At 47.7% G+C, this 20,409-nt stretch overlaps 2 protein-coding genes across 2 annotated transcripts; both read right to left on the bottom strand.

Annotated features, from left to right (window-relative positions):
• Positions 1 to 6,549: 6,549 nt before the first annotated feature.
• On the bottom strand, positions 6,550 to 12,092 carry pym1 (PYM homolog 1, exon junction complex associated factor). Its single transcript, XM_042344303.1, has 4 exons — positions 12,039 to 12,092; positions 8,903 to 8,977; positions 7,998 to 8,091; positions 6,550 to 7,232 (listed from the first exon to the last, which is right to left on the bottom strand). The coding sequence occupies exons 1-4, from the start codon at positions 12,073 to 12,075 to the stop codon at positions 6,773 to 6,775; spliced, it is 666 nt and encodes a 221-aa protein (XP_042200237.1). The 5' UTR covers positions 12,076 to 12,092; the 3' UTR covers positions 6,550 to 6,772.
• Positions 12,093 to 14,911: 2,819 nt separating this feature from the next.
• pa2g4 (proliferation-associated 2G4) lies at positions 14,912 to 20,371 on the bottom strand (the record flags this gene model as incomplete). The annotated part of the gene is given in 9 exon segments (NM_001292909.1): positions 14,912 to 15,178; positions 16,495 to 16,548; positions 16,815 to 16,942; positions 17,636 to 17,730; positions 18,354 to 18,487; positions 18,783 to 18,861; positions 19,397 to 19,475; positions 19,954 to 20,017; positions 20,277 to 20,371. Coding segments are annotated over 9 exon segments (794 nt in total), but the record flags the coding sequence as incomplete, so codon positions are not given.
• Between the last annotated feature and the right edge of the window lie 38 nt (positions 20,372 to 20,409).

The following is a 20,409-nucleotide window of genomic DNA, read 5'->3' as shown; positions in this document are numbered from 1 at the left end:
TGATCAAGACATTTCGGTGTCAAAATATGAACAACGATACTGATAATCCTTGTGTGCGATTGGCTCCTTGTCGTGTGGGGAGAACGTCCTGAAGCGCTAAACAAGAAATCCTGTGACGTGTTGTGACTGCGCTTTCAAGAGAACGCAGCAGCCATATAGGATCGCAGCCGCGTCCCACAACAGCCGTGAAGTCAACCGCCAATTTAATCTGGGGGGGGTGGGGGGTGTGCGGAGAGAGGGGGAATCATTGGCCAGGACACTGGGAGGAAACCCTTCTCTTATTGCGTAGCGCCACTCGTCCCACTGCCTCGCTCGTACCCCATAGCCCTGCAGCTCAGATACCTATCCAATTCCCTTTTGAAAGCCACTATCGCGTCTGCTTCCCCCAGGATTTCAGGCGGTGCATTGCAGACCGTTAACAACTCTTTGGATAAAAAGCAAATGTCTCCTCGTCTCCCCTCTTGAATCTCTGTGCCCTGGTTACCCGCCCACCGCAGAGGAAAGTTTCGTCCGATCTGCCCTACCAAAAACCCCTCGGAATTTTGAACGCTTCTATTAAATCCGCCCTCCGCCTTCTCTGCTCTCAGGAGAGCCGTCTCTCCAGGTAAGTGAAGCCCCTCGCCCCTGGTACCATTCTGGTAAATCTCCGTTGCCCCTCTCTCCAAGGCCCTTCCGAAGGTGTGGTGCCCAGAATTGGACACGATTATACTCCGTACAAATGGGAGTTGACGTTTGCGCAACTTGCCGGTCACTTCCTGGCTGAATATTTGACCTAAAGCAACAAAGCAGAGTCGGGCAGTGTTTGGTAACATAAACGCCAACTTTATTCACAAGGTTTTGAAACTGTTTTTGACTGAATCACTGATATCCCCGACAAACGTCACACACAGCAAGCAACGATACATCGCTGACGAGTTACTTACAGTAAGAAAGTTTTGATGCTTCCTCCCTCCCTCCCTCCCTCCCCTCCTAACACTCCCCACCCCTCAAATTTTGTTCTCTCTGCTCCTGCTCTCACAATGCCACGAATCTGGAAGGCAAATAAACACCTCTGTACAAGTGAAGCTTTAAACAGCTGCATAACAGCTGAGGAACGACGCGCGCGAGCGCGTGTGTGCGTGTGCGTGTGGCGGAGGGGGGAGGGTGGTGGTTGGGGAGTGGATTGACTGTGTATTTGTGGGCGATAAAGGTTAAGACCCAATACCTCGTGTCTGTGCAGGGTTTAGCGGTGCACTGACACACCAGGAATCCGAAACAGCACGAGGGAGGGAGGCAGACGGAAGAGACGACTCTTGGCAACATAATAAAAGCAGTAATCCTCGCATTTGATCCGGCGCCTTATCGAGACGTCTCAAAGCGCTTCGCGTTATATACCGTCAGGTGAAATGGACCGTATATTGTGTGGGAGAAATGTTGAATTACGTTGAATTAGGGGGAAAAAAAAAATAACACATATACAAACGCACAACTGTTTGGAGGCTTTCGGTGTTGGACTTCTGTTGGAAACAGAAACAAACAAAAGGCATCGACAGTGAAGGCTGAACGCCCAGTGTTTCAGGGCAGTTTCCCGCCAGAGAGACACCAACCGGTCCTGCTCACAGCTCTAAAGCCACTCACGGGCCAGCGACCAACACAATAATACAATACAATCCTTGCATTCGACACAGCGCCTTATTACGTCTCCGAGACGTCTCAAAGCGCTTCACAGAACACACTGTGAAGTGAATTGACTGTATATTTTGCGGGCGAAACGCGGCAGCCAATTGCGCACAGCAGCGTCGTCCCCCACAAACAGTCGTGGATTGAGTGACCAATTTATTATACAAGACATCTGTCTCACTGTTAATCCTGGAGCACCTCAAGCACATGATGCCTTTTGCACCCCCCCCCCCCCCCCACCCCCCCCCCGAGGGCAACAACACAGAACGGATCTGCTCTTTGCCACTTCCTCCTCCCAAGTTATCCAGGATTCCCATCAATGTAGCAGATCGGGTCAAAGAGGCCTGAAATTCAGGCACAAAATTTGCAAAATTCTTACATTTTAAGACAAACTGGTCTGGGGGCTAAAAACAGGTGGAATTTCAGTCCTTAGAATATGATAAATCTTGTGTGGTACGCACCAGATGTAGCAGTGCGGTACAATAATAATAATAATAATAATATTAATCCCTCCCTGCATTTGTTACAGCTCCTTATCACGTCGTTGAGATGTCTCAAAGCGCTTCGCAGAATTTACTGGGAAGCGAAGGGACTGTGCCTTTTTGTGGGCGAAACAATAAATTCATCACACACTATTACATTGAGAGGCAGCTCAAATGTACAATTGGCCTGAACTTATCACTGCTTAAAACCACTTTGTCCAACACTACGTATTGAGCGGCTTAATTACGCTCCTATGCTGGGATCATTGAGAATGCTGTTGGGTATGTTGTTCATCGCCAAAGTTTTGAAACGCCTCGCAGGTGATTGTTTCGCCGGCCCAAAGACAGCAAGGTCCACAACCAGCCAAGAGGCGAGTGACCAAATGTATCTGGGAGGGGAGGTGGGAGGGTGTCTTTCACCAGGACACCAGGAGAGTCTCTTCTCTTTTTCGATAGCACAGCAACGAGCTCTTTGACATCTGCCTAAACAGGCACAGATGGGACTTTCGGTGAACGTCTCAGCCGGAAGACGTCCTCACCAATGATACAGCACTCGCCAATCCATCGCCACCCCACCCACCCCCAATGTCAGCCTGTACCGTAAGGACAGGTGAAGTTGTGGAGCTTCGGAAGCATGGCACAAGTGCTGCCGTTTTTGGCCAATAATCTCTTATTTATTATTATTATTATTATTTAACAACACACCAGATGATTCTCTCAATGGTCCCAATATTTGGCCTCATTTAATGCCCTTCAACACCTGAGATTTATGATCATCTCAAGCCCGAAATTCCACCTGGTCTTAGCCTGTAGTGTGTGGGTGGGAGAGAGAGGGTGCATCATAGTTGCTCCTTCCCCCCTTCTCGCCCCCTATCACACACACACACAAATAGTGATCAGACAGAGTTCAGGAACAGACGCACCGTTTTATTTTATCTCTACACAGGTCCCGAGTGGTAGAAAAAACAAATAACATCACTCCCAACTCCCTGTCCTGGCAGACATTAACCCAACACAGGAATGGGGTCACAGCGGTGATCTGGTCTCCAATGGCTCCGTTCTACACCAGGTGGTGCCTTTAGTACTTGGGTTCATTAAGCCACATCTCTGTCCACACGGTCTTTCTCTCCTGTTTTTTACATCACCTTTATTCTGCCAACACGTGTCCAAATTCAGTACCTACCTACAGACCAGAGCTACTTTGCTCCGTAGTCTACTTGCTTTATGAAACGCACAAGTCGAAATGTGCTGACCATCTGATGCAGTTGTAAGGGGTGGATTATAGGGTGTCCACAAAGTCCTGTTACACTCCCACCCCACACCTGTTACAAAACAGCGATGTAAGACTACGGCGGAGGGTCCAGCTCCTCCGTCGTCTCATATCGCTGTTCTGTAACAGGTGTGGGGTGGGAGATGTATTTCTCTTCGTCACTCCATCCATGTTACAGAAGATTTGGCACCGAACATGTCGACGGATCATTATCTGCCGCGAAACTGATGATACGCACACAGGTCCTCTGGCCATCCAAATACAGTTAAACACTTGTACTGAGTAGTTGAGTACCTTTCTAAATACAATTATCATCATTCTTCCACATGTTTCAGTTGTCGGTCAGTGCACTGTGTGTGTGGACTTTGTGGACACCCCGTATGGCACTGTATAACTGGTCCCAAAACTAATGGGGTGGAAGGAATAACAACTACCATACAAGTCTCAGGTGATCCCTCCTTCTTTTCCTTGAGCAAAGGCCGACTGCCGTTCATCGGGAGGAACTGCATGGAGCAGCCCCCACCCCATCGCTTTACACAACGGGCACTGCCTCCCCCACCTCCCACCCACCACCGCCCCCCACCCCAAAAAAAAACCCACTGTGACTTTTTCCAATTGGAAGAACTTATTGCATTTTTTTTTAAAAAGAACAAATGTAAAAAAAAAAAATCAGTCGCAAACAATGCACTTAGAACGAGTTCGGCATTACACTGGAGCAGACGATTAAAAACCCTTTTTAAAAGTTGTGCGTTAGGGGGTTGCCGTTCCACACGATTCCCTTCAGGGGAGTCCTACAGGCGAGTTGGGAGTAATGAATTGTTGGGAGTAACGGAACGCTAGGAAGTAACGGACCTGTTGAGAGTAACAGACCCTTGAGGTCGGTGGTCTTAATGTCGCCGTCATAGAGTCACCTCTCACCAGCTGGCGCTAGATGCAATTTTTTGTTGTTGTTCCATCTCAAGCCAATGTGCTTTTAAGGTTCCATTTCCTAACCCTGCATTTCTTATATACCCGGTCCTTATCAAGGTCCATTTCCAAATAAACCCCTCGAATAACCATCCATAAAAATAAACCCTAACAAAAGAAAAAAACTTTTGGGACACTTGGGTGTCTCGACACACATGGAAACCCATCACCATGCTTAAAGAGCGTCCAAACCAGCCTGAGACTTCCACGTGCAACCCACGCATGGAAATTTTCCTGTCTGGAATGGAGAACATGTTCTCTCTTTCCCTAGAGGGACGCACCCTGCTTACCGAATTCCGCAGAGTATTAGGCGCAGGTTGACAAGAGCCGAGGCTTGGGGGACTCTATGACGTTGGGGTAATTTCTGGAGTTTAACCAGTCAAAACACACACAGCTTGCCATTGAAAGTACACTCCGACACGCTTACTGCTGCCTGTCCAGCTAGGCCACCTACTCGTTAGGTAATTAATGATTCAGGGGCTAATGGCAAGTTGTCTTGTTTGCCTTCAGTGTCGCTGGCTTACTCTCCCAAACAGCAAGATCCCACTGAGTCTCCCTCAGCCTTCCCAGGTTCAGGGCATTCAGTGGCAGGTTCCTAATATTTGTTTTCAGAATTCATCTGGTCAAAATAAATATTTCCGTCAATTAAATTGTACAGGACATTGCCCCGGGGGCTTCTATTGATCATTTTACAGTGAACGGATGTCTAAAAACTGCTCAGTGAACACAGCTTTTAAACCTGGGACAGCCAGCTAGCGCTCTGTGCTTCGCTCCTCGTATTGAATCCCAACCAGTAACACACGGCGTACCTAACACACAATGTGTTTTGTCTTCTAATTTAAACGGGGAGAAATTCCGTCTGAGCCCAGATTTGCTCCTGTGGTTTTTTTTTTTTAAAAAGAGAGTCCAGAATTTGGCAAACTGTGGGATTCAGTCCCGTCTTAGAGGTCGTTTGTTTTTTTTCTCTTCCTTCTGCGGTTCTTAAAAGAAACTCCACAGAAAAACGGCTTCAAGTCTCGGGCTGAGTTTTAAGAATTGGGACAATTTCTGGCTGCTCCTGGCTAAAGCACTGTTGACTAAATCGAGACCCCGGGTAGAAAATTCTTCGATTGGGTTTTAATTTCCGTTTCTTTTTGAGAACTGCCGAGAGACTCGGTTTCTGGAAGAGTGAAATGGTGAATTTTCCACGGTTGGTTGCCACTTTACGTCTCATGGCCAAACAAGCTTACCTGCCAGCGCTGGGAGGGATGTCAGGGCCTCAGTGTAAAAATGCCCCCTTCTGCCCATCACCTTAACACACAGAGTGTTTAAAATGATTTATCAGGCTGGCGTGAGGGCAGATGTACGTGTTTTCTTGCCCTGCCCAAAGCCACGCTGATTCCCAACCAAACCCCTTTCCATTCTCCCCCACAGACGGGCACCTTTAAAGACCTTCACTATTTAGGATAGTTTCGCTTGCAGCAGTCCACCCGCATTCACAGAGTGTTTGCAACTCAATCCAACCGGGAAGAGTTGGCGCGGTGTACACAGACTTGAGGACGTTTGTTTAAGCCAGTCCATGGGTTGTGAGTTCTTGAAATTCTTCCAAGATTCCCGGCGTCTGGGTACGCACTTTTGACAATTTGCACAAAAATGCTTTTTTATTAAAACCAAACAGTCGCCCAGCAGTAAACGCCAAATTCATTCGTACTAAGAATCCGGCAGGTCGAGCGACCATGACCGAAATAATAGACCAGGAAATAATGTCCATGGCAACCAGGAGATCACACACGTGGATTGTCTCTCTCGCTGTTTGTTTCCAATTGGCAACTTAACTGTCTCGCTTTCCCACTTCCGTAGAGCCATCATCTAAAACACTGAGGGAGAGTGAAGGGGATTAACAATAAAATGAACAAGGCTTTACATTTCTATCAGGTTGGCTGGTGGCTGGATGTTTCTCTGCTGGGTGAAAGGAAACATCAGAGGACAGCCTAGTCTCTCATCGCCATGCCTGACCCCAGGTTCCACTCCAAAGCTACACAGAAGAGGCGTTCCCTTGAGGTTACAGAATCCAAATACCAAGTGCTGCCCACAGAATAGAGGGGAGTTAATCCACAAACACAAACACACCACCCCCTCCCCCCCCCCTCCCACCCCCCCACCTCCCACCCCCACCCTCCCTTAACTCATCTGGGAATGATTTCCTTCGAAAGAATCCGTCCAACACGAATGAGACTGAGAATGGAGACAGGCAGAGGACGTGACGTGACCAGTGCACCGAGTGCCCACGTGGGTGAAATCCTCGGCTTGGAAACAGCGACGGCCTGTTTCTTTTGGCGGTTCGTTTTGGAGTGAGTGAGTGAGTGCGGGAGGTTGGCCCTCTCTCCCAGAGTCTCTGGCCTAGCGCAGGTTATTCCTATAAATCCAGTTCCAAGTCTTCCAGCTCCTCCTCCAGGGCTTTCCTGCGGCTCAGTTTCTCCAGCTGCTCTTTCGTCGCCTGCTTGATCTCCCCAGAGTCTAGTTTCTGTTGCAGGTCGTCGATCTGACGCAGTTTCTTTTTGAGGTTCTTGATCTTCTTGGCCCTCTCACTGGTCTCAGAGTCTCCCAGCCCCAGTGGGCTGTGACCTCCGCCGCTGACCGCAGTCTTCTGCAGTGACTGGCTCAGCTCCTCCACATCTGCCTCTCCCTCCCCCTTCTCCTGCTGCTGCTGCTTGCGTTTCTCTTTGCGTTTGAGATTTCTCTTGGCTGACTTGGACAGCCCGACCGTGTCTCCGTCCTGCTTGGGCTGCTGCTTGCCTTTGTTGGCTTCCTCTGGGTTAAGGCCCGGAGGCAGATCGGGTTTGCTCTTGAAAAACTTCACGTATTTGTTTTCATACCTGCGTGCCACAAACCCACAGAACAACAGCCTCAGATTAGCAAATGCGACAGGATTAAGCTCCACGTTTGGAGGGGAATCAGTTTATCACTCCATTCAACACTCACAACAACTTGCACCCACAACAACAACAGCAACAAGATTTCATTTATAGAGCGCCTTTCACGTAGGGAGGACGTCCCAAGGTGCTGGACAGTTGGGTCGGGACCCGAGCAGGGGGGAAATAGTCAGGGTGAGGGGAGGGAAGGGAAGGGAGGGAGCAAGGAGGGGGTAGAGAGTCGAGAGGGGAGCTGAAGGGAAAGGTCTTGAGACCGGCCTTGAAGGAGGAAAGGGAGGAAGCACCTAGACAGCACCTTTCATAATAAGAATCCTCACATTTGATATAGCACCTGATCACGTCGTTGAGACGTCTCAAAGCACTTCACAGGATATACTGTAAAGTGAATTGACTGTATATCTTGTGGGCGAACGCGGCAGCCAAATGCGCACAGCAGTGTCCCACAAACAGTCCTGGATTGAGTGACCAAATTGCTATTATTTTTTCTTTGGCGGGATTATTACCCCTAGAAAAAACAATCCGCCAATCGTCTAACAACCAGGTTCCTACTTACTAGGTAAACAGAGGTGTTTGCAGTAAGGAAACTTGCCGAAGATTTCGCCCTGAATCGCCCAGGAATCGAACTCGGATCCTCTCGCTTGTGAGGCGAGTGCTCTACCCTACAGGACTCCGCCTATTAAGATTTGGCTCCTGGACGCTGCTACTTACACTGGCACTTCCTCCTGAGGAACATATCCGTCTCGCACCCTCCTTGGCTTCCTCCAGGTCCCGTCGGGGCGCTGTGTGGCAGGAATATATTTGCCTATAAACATTAAAAGGAAAATCTATGAAGGTGAAAAAAAACCCACACGGTTTGGTTCTGATGGTTTTGCTGCATTTCCCCCCAAAAAGGGTTGATTTTTTTATTCCCTCCAACATTTCTCCTCCCCACCTGAAGGTATTTAACTTTTTATTTTATTTTTCACTGCAACAACAACTTGCATTTATATAGCGCCCCTCACAGGGTGGCATCCCAGAGCGCTACAGCTCCACAATGGGGCAGCCCACCAGCAAGTAAACTAATATTAATGCTTGCATTTGATATAGCACCTTATCACATCTTTGTGACGGCTAAAAGCTCTTCCGAATATACTGGAAAGTGAATTGACTGTATAGTTTGAAAGTAATCTCCAATGCAGTCAATGAAGAGGAGAAAAAAACAAACTACAAGACAGTGTTATATAAAATGATGACAACCGGGTGCTCCCCTGATGGGGATCACCCCAGTGCGGCCTAAACCCACAGACCATAAGCCCCTCAGACTCGATTCATGGCCTGTGCTGAGTTACCTGATCTCAACCAGAGTGAATGGAGGGAGTGCTACAATAGGTATTGGCACTGTCTGGGTTGGGGACAAGGGGGGGAACAAAAACATCAACCAATAATAATAATCCTTGCATTTGAGACGTCTCAAACACTTCACAGGATACACTGTAAAGTGAATTGATTGTATACTGTGTGGGCGAAATCAAGGGTTCCACTCCGACTCACTATCCAGTGCCCTCTGCAGGAGGGTGTGCGTGTGTGGTTGTCAAGCGATACCCCCTTTGGTCAAACAGCCTGCCGACACTTACTGTCTAGGCTCATATTTGGAGAGTCACTTCTTGGGCGAGGCACCGGAGGGCTGGCATCACCCGTGGAAACAGCACCTTCGGGAGAGAAGGGAAAATAATTGGCAACAAAAAAATGTCAAGCTCGAATAGAATTAGCGGACCTGTACTCTCACCCCCCACCCCTCATTGCAGGGAATTGTCCGGCCTCCGCTTGACAGATGCCTCCCTCACCTCCCCAGTGACTGATATGCCCACAGCACACGTTCCCATCACTTCACGGTGCGAGGGCATTAGAGCAGCCCCCAATGACCACGCTGCTTGTGATAACAACATGGCACTAGGTAATGTACGAGAGGAAGCGAAGTGACATTAGAGGGCAGCGCTCCTGGGGTTGTTTTGGTGGTGGGGGGGGGGGGGGGGGGAGATAAGAATCAGGCAGAAACCCATGCCTAGGTGATGATAAAGGTAAAGCTTCCCTCTGCATCTCCGACAAAGGCAATGGTTGAGGTCAACAACTCAACGTGTGGGAAATCACAACCTACCATTTGATAGTCAATAACACATTTCCACACACACCTTCTCACATCAAGATTCTTCATTCAGATTTCAATGTGGAACATGTGCAGCTTGGAGCAAAAAATGTCAAAGAAAATCTCAAATCGATGGCCAGATCATTCCAGCTACAGTCCTTAGAAATACGCAACATTTATTGGCAGCAATAATAATAATAATTTTGACATTTGAGCGCATTCAACAGGCGTAGGTGGACGTGAAAAGCTCTTATCATCGTTACGTTTTATAACTTTGTGGTTTAGCAGCACTCCCGATCTCTCATTCCTGCTGGTCTCCGCGTCTCCCCACCGCTAGGCCATTGGAATTTTAAACATTAAACTAATTCTTAAATAGAAACACCACCACAAAACATTATTATTATATGAGTTGTGTGGGGTAAGGACCGAATAAGGCTTGGCTGTGATACCACTGTGGTCAAAGAATCTGCACTCTGATAAGACACACATGTAAATAATAACAATCCTTGCATTTGGTATAGCACTTTTCACGTCAGGAGAACATCCCAAAGCAATGTACTTTGAAATCAGGATATATTGTAAAGTGGAATGGCAGTTTTGTGAGACACAGTGGCAGCCACGTTGCTCACAGCAATGTCCCACAAACAGCCATAGACTCAGTGAACATTTTATTTCGGAGATTGTTGGCCAAGACCACATGCCAAAACCATCTCTTTTTGAATAGTGCCACAAGATCTTTTAGCTTCCACCTGAACAGACAGACAGAGCCCTGGTTTAATGTCTCATGTGAACCATGACACCTCCAACAATCCAGTATACCTCCAGCACTGCATTGGAGCGCCATCTAAGATAATATGAGTTCCAAGTCCCCGACGTGAGACTTGAACTCACAACCTACTGACTCAGAGGAGAAGGTGCTACAGACTGAGGCAGGCTGACACATGTCAGCTGTCAGAATGGCCAATATGTGAAGTAGTCAAAGGCCACTCACTCCTACAGAACCACATGTCAGCATTAGTTACTGCCTTCAGGAAAGTACAACGCCGCAGACAATCAGAAAATAAATAATACCGATCCAGGAGAAAATAATACTAATGCTGGCATTTGATATAGCGGCATATCACATCATCACGATATCTCAATGCCCTTTGCAGGATATACTGTGCATTCAGTGGGCGAAATGCAGCAGCAACAGCAATGCCCACAAACAACCACGGAGTGAGTGACCAATTTTATTTGGAGGATTACTGGCCAGGACACCGGGAGAGAGAAACTACCTTCCCCTTTTGAATAGCGTCGCAGGATTTTTAACGTCCACCTGAACAGGCAGATGGGACCGGTTTAACGTCTCATCTGAAAGGCGGCACCTCCGACAATTCCCCCTGAATACTGCACTGTTGGGTCAGCGTAGACAAGGTGCTCAAAGTACCCGCCGTGGGGGCATGACCCCGCAACTTTCTGACTCGGGAGGCGAGAGGGCAAGCGATCGAGCCGCGGCTGACGCACCGTGAGGGCGCGTGAAAGGAGTGGGGAGGAAAAAAACACATTCTGAAATGGCAGCAAGTCATTTTTTAAATTATTATTTTTAAATGTATATCAAGTGAGGCAGTGGCTTGTCAGGGGAAACGGGGCGATGGCGGGGGTGGGGGGGGCCGGGGGGGGGAGGCAGCGATGTGCTCGGGATTTCAATGGGACTCAATGGCACCAATTCATTGTAAAGGGTTTAAACAATAAGAAAATCCCCATTAGATGATAGCGATAGTAATCCTCGCATTTTGACGCAGCGCCTTATCACGTCTTCGAGCCGTCTCAAAGCGCTTCACGGGACATGTAACCGTGAGGTGTCGTGACTGTATATTTTGTGGGCGAAACGGGGCGGGCAGACAACTAATCGCGCGCAGCAGCGCCCCCGCACAAGCGGTCGGGGGGGAAGGCGAGCGGAGGGGGGGGGGGGGTAGGAGAGGAGTGGGGGGGGTGGGGGGTTTGGAGAGGAGTGGGGGGGGTGGGGGGTTTGGAGAGGAGTGAGGGGGGTGGGGGGTAGGAGAGGAGTGGGGGGGGTGGGGGGGGGGTAGGAGAGGAGTGGGGGGGTTGGGGGGTTTGGAGAGGAGTGGGGGGGTGGGGTGGGGGGGGTTGGAGAGGAGTGGGGGAGGGGGTCATCGAGTGTCCGAATTATGATTTTTTTTATGACAATGAGCGATTCAGAACCGGTCACTAATTTTCAGTGTGAAGTGACCCATTTTATAGAGGGGGGAGGGGGGGGAGAAGGGGGAGTGGGGAGGTGGGGGGAGGGGGGGGCGAGAGGGGGAAGTGGGGAGGTGGGGGGGAGTTTGGGGGCTTCGTTTCAGTCAGCTCAGCTCTATCACATTCCCCTCCCTTCCCTGCTCTCCACTGGGGGCCGCGAACGAAGCCTCGGGCTCGCCTGAAGCCCCCTCCCCCCCGTCGGCGGGCCCCAGCCCGGGCAGAGGGGGGGGGGGGGGGGGGAGTGTGGTGAGGGGGGGAGGAGGTTAATGGGAAGGTCAGGCCTCGGCCCCTCCCTCTCTCTCTCTCCCCCCGCGTCTCCTCTCACCTCCCCCCACCATCACCCCGCGCCCGGGAGCGAGGAGAGGGCTGAAGAGCCTCGCACTCACCCGTCTCGTCCGTCACATAGTGAGCCGCCGCCATCATTTCCCGCCCACCCGCCGCCGGCCGGAAGGAGGCTGACGCACTTCCGGCGAGCGCCACGTGGGCGGGCGGAGCCCCGCCCCCCCGGTCACGTGAGAGGGGCCACGAGACAGGTACAGGTGGGCGCTGCCTCTCACCTGCAGCAGTAATGGTAATAATAGTAGTAATAACAATAGTAATAGTAATAATAGTAATCCTGGCATTCGATACGACGCCTTATCACGTCGTTGGGACGTCTCAAAGCGCTTCCCAGATTATATCGTGGGGCGTAGCGACTGTGGGTCTTGCGACACGCCGCAAAGTGTAGTGACTGTGGGTCTTGTGACACGCCGCAAAGTGTAGTGACTGTGGGTCTTGCGACACGCCGCAAAGTGTAGTGACTGTGGGTCTTGCGACACGCCGCAAAGTGTAGTGACTGTGGGTCTTGTGACACGCCGCAAAGTGTAGTGACTGTGGGACTTGTGACACGCCGCAAAGTGTAGTGACCGTGGGTCTTGCGACACGCCGCAAAGTGTAGTGACTGTGGGTCTTGTGATACGCCGTAAAGTATAGCGACTATGGATTTTGTGATACGTCGCTAAAGTGTAGTGACTGTGGATTTTGTGATAAGACTGTAAAGCGTAGTGACTGTGTATGAAACAGTCGTGGGCCGAGTGACCGCATTATTATTGTTTTATTTATTTGCTGTTGGGATGAGATTATTGCACACACCCAGAAAAGCGATCCACCCATCGACTCCCCAACGCACTGCTCAGTGTAACAGCATTTATGTCCGCGCCCTTCGCGCCAAGTCGCGTCCCGGAGATCAACAGCCGGGCGGAGAAAGGAAATTTGCCCAAGGTTTCCACCCCGCCTTTGAACCTGGACCTCTCACCTGTCCCTCGGCAGTCATGGCTGGGCTCTCACCTCCTGTGTTCCTGGGCAATGGCACGGCTCAAGCTGCGTCCTCGAGAGCAGTGGCTAAGAGGGGCACTGCTACAGGCGCTCACAGACACGGAAGGGTTTGAGAGAGGAGAGAAGATCATTCAGTTTCCAAAGGAAAGCGAAGCATAAACTAAATACCATGACTCGGAAGGGTTTTTCCTGAATATAAGGCTTGTGGAGCATTAACGTGCAGTTGGAAGTTATTTACATCATATTGAATTGATTTATGTATACTCACAGAGCCAGTCTCAAAGCCCTTCGTAAAATCATAATCCTTGCATTTGGTGTAGCACCCGTAACACCGAGAATGTATTGAACCTCGTCAGATAATTGTCGTCAAGTGTGGTGACGTGTATGTAAGTGGTCAGCTTTTTTTTTTTGAGTAGGCAAAGGGAATTAGGCTGGTCTGGTCTGGGTGTTCTTAAGATGGGCACTGGGTTTCAGCACACATTAGAAGCCCAACTGACACAACCCACCCCCCAAAATCAGCTGGGACAACTGTTGTGGCAACAATTGTCCTCATCCTCCCCACCCACACACCAATTGCATTTTTATAGCACCTTTCACTCCAGGAGGCCATCCCAAAGCACTGCACAGGAATTGGGAGTCAAAAGGGGTGGAGGGCAAGCGGAATGGGAGATGGGAGGATGATCAAGGTCAAAGAGGAAAGTCTTGAAACGGACATCGAAGGAAGCAAGGGAGAGGTGGGGGCCAGACGATCCATGGAAGCAGCAATAAATGTATGTAAAACACGACAAGCATGCAATATTAATATTCAGTTATTTTATTTAATCCCCCACAGTGACCCAAAACAAATCATGGTGTTACACTGAGCTCCTATCTCACACACAAACATCACACGGTCATTGACGCAAGGGCTGGTACAACAGGAGTGAGTCCTTACTTCAGCCTCTCCTGCACGCGGCACACACTTCCTTTGCTTTCAATCAGGGCAGAGGTTCCCGACAGAACGACAAGTCACTCTTGGAACGACGCCAAAGGGCGATATTGGGCGGAACGAGTTTTCAATTTGTTGCATTGACAGCGGAAATCTGCAGCAGCATTGCCAGCCCGGCTCCGCGAGCGCTGGAACCGCCCCAAAAACCAGATCAGCAAACCTGAATTCTCCCCATTGCCCACTCACCCACCCTCATCCCCTCCCTCCCTCACAAAAAAAACACTCATGAGCCCAGAGTGCATAAAGATTGGAACTAGAAGCTGGTGGTGCTTGTCGCGGTAATTTGTATTTGGCCTGTCGTCAAATTATCCCCAAACACCGAGCAGATCTCAAATCATCTTTCCACACCGTCTGGAGATGGACTAATCTCTGCAACACACGTTTCAATTTATCCTGAGCTGTTTCGAGTCTACTGAAAACTCTACTGGAGAATTATACAATCGGGTCTTTAGCCAATTTATTATTATATGTCTTTTTTTGTTTTGTACAACCACAACAGGTATTTTGGAAAGTTGGCAACGTTTTAATGTTGCAGAATACAAAGATGCCGTCAAATGCAAACAGAAATCCCGATAATCTGCACAGTTTATGGGTTCAAATGGTTTAATTTGGGGACATCTCTCCCCGCCCAGTTGATCGGTCAGTATGTGGCGGTTAAGATGCTGCCTGGCTACAAGAAAACAGCTGGAAAAGTTGGCTGCACCAACACCTGAGGAAATTACCTCGCTGCAAAAGGCAAGTGGGGGTGGGAATGGAAGAGAGACAGGAAATGAGTGGAATGGAGGGAGTGTGGTGGGGAAGGAAGAGAAAGAAGGCGAGGAGAAGAGTATAAATTGAAGATACCTTTCCATCATCAACACCAATTACTCTCACTTCAGGATGCAAACCGTATTTGGATAGAAAATACAAAAACCATACAAATAGCACAAAGTGTTTTTTTTTTTTGACTTTTTTTTTAAAGTAGTTCTGCAGTTGTAACCACAGGTTAAGGTGGTTTCCCTCGGTGTAAGTATATAGGAGCTGGTAGAAAGGTCCCCCGCAAGCTGGGCTCTAAAACAGCACGGGGGTGGGGGGGGGAAGAAAATGCATCTGGATCTCGCTGTTGGGTACAGACACTAGCTGAAAGGTCAGGTCAGTTCTGGGGCGATGGTAACGAGATCAATCTCCAGCCGCATTCTTCTCATTTGAGTCAGCGGCGGTGGCATCACCTGCGTTTTTGGAAGCCTGGAGAGGAAATCAGAGTTACATACTACAACAACTTGCATTTATTTAACGCCCTTTGCACTGGGAGAATGTCTCAGAGCGTTTCACGCCGAGCGGGGGGTGGGTGGGGGCGCGGGTGGAATTATCCGGCACACTAGTCTGTGCCGGTTTATGCTCCAAACAAGCCCCCCACCAACCCTCCTATTCCCCATCTAGTGCCTCTCCCTTGTATATTCATAAAATTCTCTTAAGTACATTGATGCTATTTCCTCCAAAAGGACAACGAAATTATTAAAAGGATGTGTATGAACCAAAGTATCAAGGGCTCTGGAACACACTGTGGACATTAAAAGTACCATCAGCCTACAGAGGTTATACGACCCTGACGACGTGTATGGTTGGTTCACGTGATAGATGATTGAAGCACGTACACGGTGTTGCCACATAACCTTATACAATGGTCTTACTCAAGGTCTTTACACGGTCTTAGACATTCCAACCTTTTTCCAGACGAGAAGAGATGATTGTTAAAATCAGATGGTACCCACTCTTCAGGGTCAGGTAAGATCGCATGACTCTGAATGAGTATGTGAAATTATAGCGGACAAAGGAAAACTGTTCATTGCTATGATTGGATGTGAAAATGCTGCAGAATTGTCACGGGTCATGGTAAGAAATAATCATTGGTTGTAAAATGCCACATAATCTGTTAAGAAAAACAATATAACCCTTTGTTTTTATACATTCTTTGGAAGTACCATCTCGGGTGACTTGGGAACCTGATTGGACGCTTCCCCTTACCGGTAAGCTTGTAATAAAGCTTGTAATAAAGCTCGTAATAAAACCTGTACTGATTACTGTTCATTATTTGTGTGGTCTATGGTTTTTATTCCACACCACCACCACTGCCAGGAAACTTAACTGTTGGCTTTGGAGAAAGACGTTTAAGGAATTAGCTCAGGTATGCAACAGCCATGTCCTAAATCAGAGCCAAACAGGATGACCAAAAAGTCACAATACTATAACAATATTTAAGTCTTAAAGAGATGATTATATATATATATGTATATTTAAGATAGGGTAGTCATCACGACTTTTTGGTCACCCTGTAGAAGGGTGAGATCAAACGGGTCAAATGACCTTTAATAGGTAAAATGTTGGGTGCATCAGTCGGTGATGCTCTCCCTGGCAACATAAAGGCAAGAACTGACAGCTGCAGCAGCAAGGACAGAACAAGAATACCGCGTGCCAACTCTCCAGTAACGCCAACTCTCATACCACACAGCGCTATACTCTCCAAACAAACGCTCAGGAAATCGAGAGAATGCATTACTTACCTTCTTCTTTTTCTTTTTCTGAGCCTTTCGGCTCGCTGAGCGTTCGAGCAGGGCCTGGGGAGGCAAAGTAGCGAGATCAACTTACAGCACCGAACATGGGCAATGTAATCGTGGAATAATAATTCTCGTGTTTGATATAATAAAATAATAATCCTTGCATTTGATATAGCGCTTTTCACGTCTTCTAGATACAAGCCTCATGTCACCAAGATGTCTCTCAAAGAGCTTCACAGCATTTACCGTTTACTGAAAGACCATCTCATGTTCCTTGGGACATCCTCCCAATGTGAAAGGCAAATGTAATCTTGTATTGTACTTGCCTTTAGCTCAACATCTTGCACGACATATTCAGTCTTGTAGAGTTCCGGTTCAAATGGACCGTTGGTGATTCTCATCGGGCCATTTGGCATGAGTAGGACCGTGAACTTAAACTGAGCCACAAACTCTCCTGTAATAGCAAGCACAACACAGAAGGGGCATCAGGTAAAACTAGCAGCAGCTCTCATGCTTACAATTTGCATTTACGCAAGCAATTTCCCTTGCCAGGGGTGGTCAGTCTAGGGAGGCAGGACGGTAGGTAATACAATCGTTTTGCTTTTGATACAGCATTTTAAATGCTTCAAAGCACTTCACAGGTATTTGCTGTCGGGTGTAGTGACATGGATTTGTATACAAACATAGCAGCCAATTTGCACGCAGTAACATGTCATAAACAGCCATGCTTAAAAATAAGAAAGCGCCGAGGGACACACGGATAAGCAGAACCTTTTAAAGAATGAATGGAGGTGAAAAAGACGTGCTGAAATGACCACAGGTAGCCTTTTCCATCAATGGCTCAAGACAGACAGCTGTAAAAGCAAAACAAATCTAAACCGACAAGTATTTCTCGCACTGGCTTATTAAGAAGCCAAGTGGTTGCCTGAATATGGAACACTTCACGATTCACCACAATTGGCAGAGTGTGTCCAGAACAGCAGTTAGAAGAGAACTGGATAAATGGATCAAGAGTAGACGTTTCAAATGCAGGAGCAAGTGTGGCTCAAACACAATGGGCCGATGGCTTTATACGATTGTGTCTCCAGATTGATGCCTGGGTGTTGATATGCGTTGGTTCAGGTTAGTGACTCGAGGGCAATCTCACCTTCCTTCTCATACAGTACATTGAACGGCTGAAGAAGTTTGTGTTTGGCGCATTCCACCACTCCCATCCTGGCTTTCTTCTCATCCTCAAACGCCCTAGACAAAAACAAATTACATTCGTAATGCGTGTTTCACATCAAGAGGACGTCCCAAGTGGCAGCTTCTGTGAGTTAGTGACTAGAGGGCAATTTAAAGATAATTAGCAGAGGAGATCAGGAGGATTTTGTTTTACACAGAGGGTTGTTAGGATGTGGAATGTCCTGTCTGGGTGTGGAGGTCAAGGCAGAATATTAGCTTTCAGAGGGAACCAGATGGATAAAAGGAGTAATTTGCATGGATATGGAGAAAAGATAGGTAAACAGGGCTGAACAGATTGCTCTTTCAAAGAGCCGGCAGAATAATAGTAATAATCCTTGCATTTGATGTTGTGCATTATCATGTCTTTGAGACTTCTCAAAGCATTTCACAGAATATACTGTAAAGTGAATCAACTGTATATTTTGTGGGCATGGATACGATGGGCTGAATGGCCATCTTCTGTACTGTAAATTTGTTGTTCTATAGCTCAAATAAAACTTCCCTGTAAGTGCAACCGCTCAGGTTTAAAGACAATGCCAGAGTCAATGGACTTAAAAGGAAGGGAGGGTCGGGTGGAAAAGCTGCAAACTCAGTTGAATTTGCAACAGATCATTGTTATAGGGTTTCAGCAGCAAACATACCTCAGGGTGTATGGCATGGCATCAAACCGCCTTTCAACTTCGCTGAAAAAGGCACGGGATGTTTTCATTTTTAAACCATATTGAATGGTTGGGTCCCTTTTGTACACAGTTGTCCTCTGACCAGCATCTTTTGCCTGCAAAAATGCAATTGATAAAGAACGTTTTTTGGGAACGCTTGAATAGTTACAACCTTCGCAATAAATATTTGCTCAAGCTTCACCTCCACACAAATCCCTTTCCCCCGCCCCCAGGAGGGAGGGTAATGGGAGTAACTTGCAACCGTTAAATCATTACAAGGCATGTTCTTTCTGACATCATACCAAAGTCAATCTCCTTCCACACTAACAGGTGGAGAACAGGTAATGACCGTTAGCTGACAGTCAGCAACATTGTTAATAGGGGGCCCTCAACACAGCATCAAGTCCTCACCTTGCCCTCCCCAGTGCTGATCAGCACATCAATAGCGTAAACTTCATGCACTTCAAACTCCGCCTTCTCATGGTCCTTCCTACACACAAACACAGGAACACAGTCACAGACATAACTACATGTGTCCTCGTGACAACCAGGTTTTCTGCAGATCATGTACTGCGGAGACACAACAATAATCACCTTTACATTTAATTCAGCGCCTTTCATATCGAGAGGATGTCTCAAAGCACTTTGCAGGATTGATCGCAGGATTGTATTCTGTGGGCGAACGCAGCAACTGATTTGGAACTTTACTTGGGCTGGAAACTGGATGCCACGCAAGTCTTGGGTGTAAAATGTATTGATCTCCAGTTGCATCAGGTGAAAGGACCAATTTCCCCCAACAGAAACTTTGAATTTATATAGCACCCATCCCGCAGGATAGCGTCTTGGGAACAATTCAATCCAGTAAGAAGAAAAATATGCATTTCTGTAGAATCTCATGTCAAGTTCTCAAAGCTTGCTACACAAATAATTATAGTTATTGTGCTGGGAGGGGTTGGGGAAAGAGAGAAAAGGAAAAACACTCAAGGTATTTTACACCCTCCCTTCAAGGACTGGCATAGACTTACTTTTGCTGGTCTGTGGGATTCTGAATGATGGTTTTCTCCCCATCGATTACGTGTTGCTTCAGCTGATGTGACAGCATTCCTGGTAAAATGAAATAAATCGACCCGTTGAATTCAGGAACTTGCCAGACACAGAAAAAAAAAAAGGCTTTTGCTCCGTTTGTGGGCGTGCTCGAATCAGAATTCAATACGGGAGCTAGTTTGTATATACATATATATTTAAAAAAAAGGAAAGAAACACACAAGTATGTTCTCCATGGGAACACAAGATGATTATGCACCCACTTCGTATTGTTTGTGGTTAAACCCGACACCGTGTAACTCCAGAGCAAGTGTAATCAAATACCCAGATTTAACAAGAAAGTCTTCATAACTGGAGCGAATATACTTTGGCACTTTGATGCAACTTCCTTGGAATGCTAATTGGGTTGATATCCAAAACCCAGTGAGCTGGGCACAGGCCAACACAACCATTGCACAGTAAACCTGGCCTAAAAGAACCAGAACAAATGAGGGCATGTAACCAAGATTTTCAAACCAGAATTAGCCACATCACTCACCTTCTATGGGAGTGCACTTAAAAGACTGAGCAATCTTGTTCCAAGCTTCCGTCACTTGCGTATTCTGCGGTGAAGTAAAAATTCAAAGAATTTTTCTTTTTATTACAGCTGTTCCTCGGTTAGAATATTTGGACACATATACACACACACACACACACCAGACTCAGCAAAACAGTGTCTAACCATCAACAAACGTAAAGATGGGGGGGGCAGAGAAGAAGGGGAATGAATAGGACAAATAATCTCAAAAGGCTAAATAATTATAACCCCTTTAATCAACGTGTTTAGGTGGAATAAACTATTCAAAGGTTATAATCCCTCACCTGATTGCCTGGCTTCACTAAACGAAGAGCTGCCTCGGCACATAAATGTGCAGCTTTAATAACATCAGCTTTGCGACCGGTCAGCGGTTTGTCCTGGAGAAGACACAAAGGCAACATAACTCCCAAGACATGG

This window comes from Callorhinchus milii, unplaced genomic scaffold, assembly GCF_018977255.1.
Source record: "Callorhinchus milii isolate IMCB2004 unplaced genomic scaffold, IMCB_Cmil_1.0 Scaffold27, whole genome shotgun sequence".
NCBI lineage: Eukaryota > Metazoa > Chordata > Chondrichthyes > Chimaeriformes > Callorhinchidae > Callorhinchus > Callorhinchus milii.
This window is presented reverse-complemented; position numbering and strand designations above follow the sequence as displayed.

Coding starts and splice junctions, on each gene's coding strand:
- pym1 (XM_042344303.1), bottom strand. CDS start 12,075: ATGATGGCGGCGGCTCACTATGTGACGGACGAGACGG. Junction 8,092..8,902: donor TCCAAATATGAGCCTAGACA/GTAAGTGTCGGC, acceptor TAATGTTTATAG/GCAAATATATTCCTGCCACA. Junction 7,233..7,997: donor CCTCAGGAGGAAGTGCCAGT/GTAAGTAGCAGC, acceptor TGTGGCACGCAG/GTATGAAAACAAATACGTGA.